The sequence below is a fragment of the Trypanosoma theileri genome (assembly GCF_002087225.1).
Source record: "Trypanosoma theileri isolate Edinburgh chromosome Unknown TM35_Tth_29_V1, whole genome shotgun sequence".
Lineage (NCBI taxonomy): Eukaryota > Euglenozoa > Kinetoplastea > Trypanosomatida > Trypanosomatidae > Trypanosoma > Trypanosoma theileri.
The window spans coordinates 60,284-60,972 of record NW_021639871.1 but is presented as its reverse complement, the minus strand read 5'-3'; the positions used below and the strand labels follow the sequence as shown (position 1 = coordinate 60,972).

General features: G+C 46.7%; 1 protein-coding gene across 1 annotated transcript; it reads left to right on the top strand.

The window, feature by feature from the left end:
* Positions 1-19: 19 nt before the first annotated feature.
* Positions 20-679, top strand: TM35_000291210 (cop-coated vesicle membrane protein p24 precursor; the record flags this gene model as incomplete). The annotated part of the gene is made up of 1 exon (XM_029028278.1): positions 20-679. The coding sequence occupies one exon, from the start codon at positions 20-22 to the stop codon at positions 677-679; it is 660 nt and encodes a 219-aa protein (XP_028880305.1).
* Positions 680-689: the final 10 nt, after the last annotated feature.

The following is a 689-nucleotide window of genomic DNA, read 5'->3' as shown; positions in this document are numbered from 1 at the left end:
AAAAAAAAAAAAAATGACAATGTCTTTCTACAGCCGTCTATTCCCTACATCTCTCTTGTCTCTACTCATCTTCACACTGTTGGTGTGTGGGAATGGTGCGCAGGCTATTCGTGTGCGGGCCACCTCGCAGGAACTCTCCATTGAAGTAAACCACGAGGAGGTTTGTATGTACTCCACGGGTGAGAACTCCAATGAGGGGGCAATGCTGCACTATCACGTTCTCCACGGCGGTGATGACTTTGATGTGTACATTCGAGATCCCCGCAATCGAACTGTTTATGTCTCGTACGCCGGCGAACATGAGATGGAGGATCGTGTTTACTTTACGAAACACATGCATGGAGAGTATGCTTACTGTATTGATAACCGTCCCTACTCGGGCAGCCGCAAGGTGATTAAGTTAGTCATTGGAGTCACATCGCTCACTCGATGGAAGGAACGTATTGATCCGCTCACGCGACTGATGCTTCGCACGGATAGTTACATGCTTGGACTTCATGAAGATCAAATTATTTTTCGCCTGCGTGAACAGGATCTACGCAAGAAGGTGGATGAAAGCAGTAAACTCTTATTGGCACGGGGCTTAACAGAGACGGTGATTATCGTGTTTGTTTCTGTGCTGCATGTCCTTCTCATTAAACATCTCTTTACGAAAAAGGGTGTGAGGGCGGTAGCGTAAATAGAAAAGG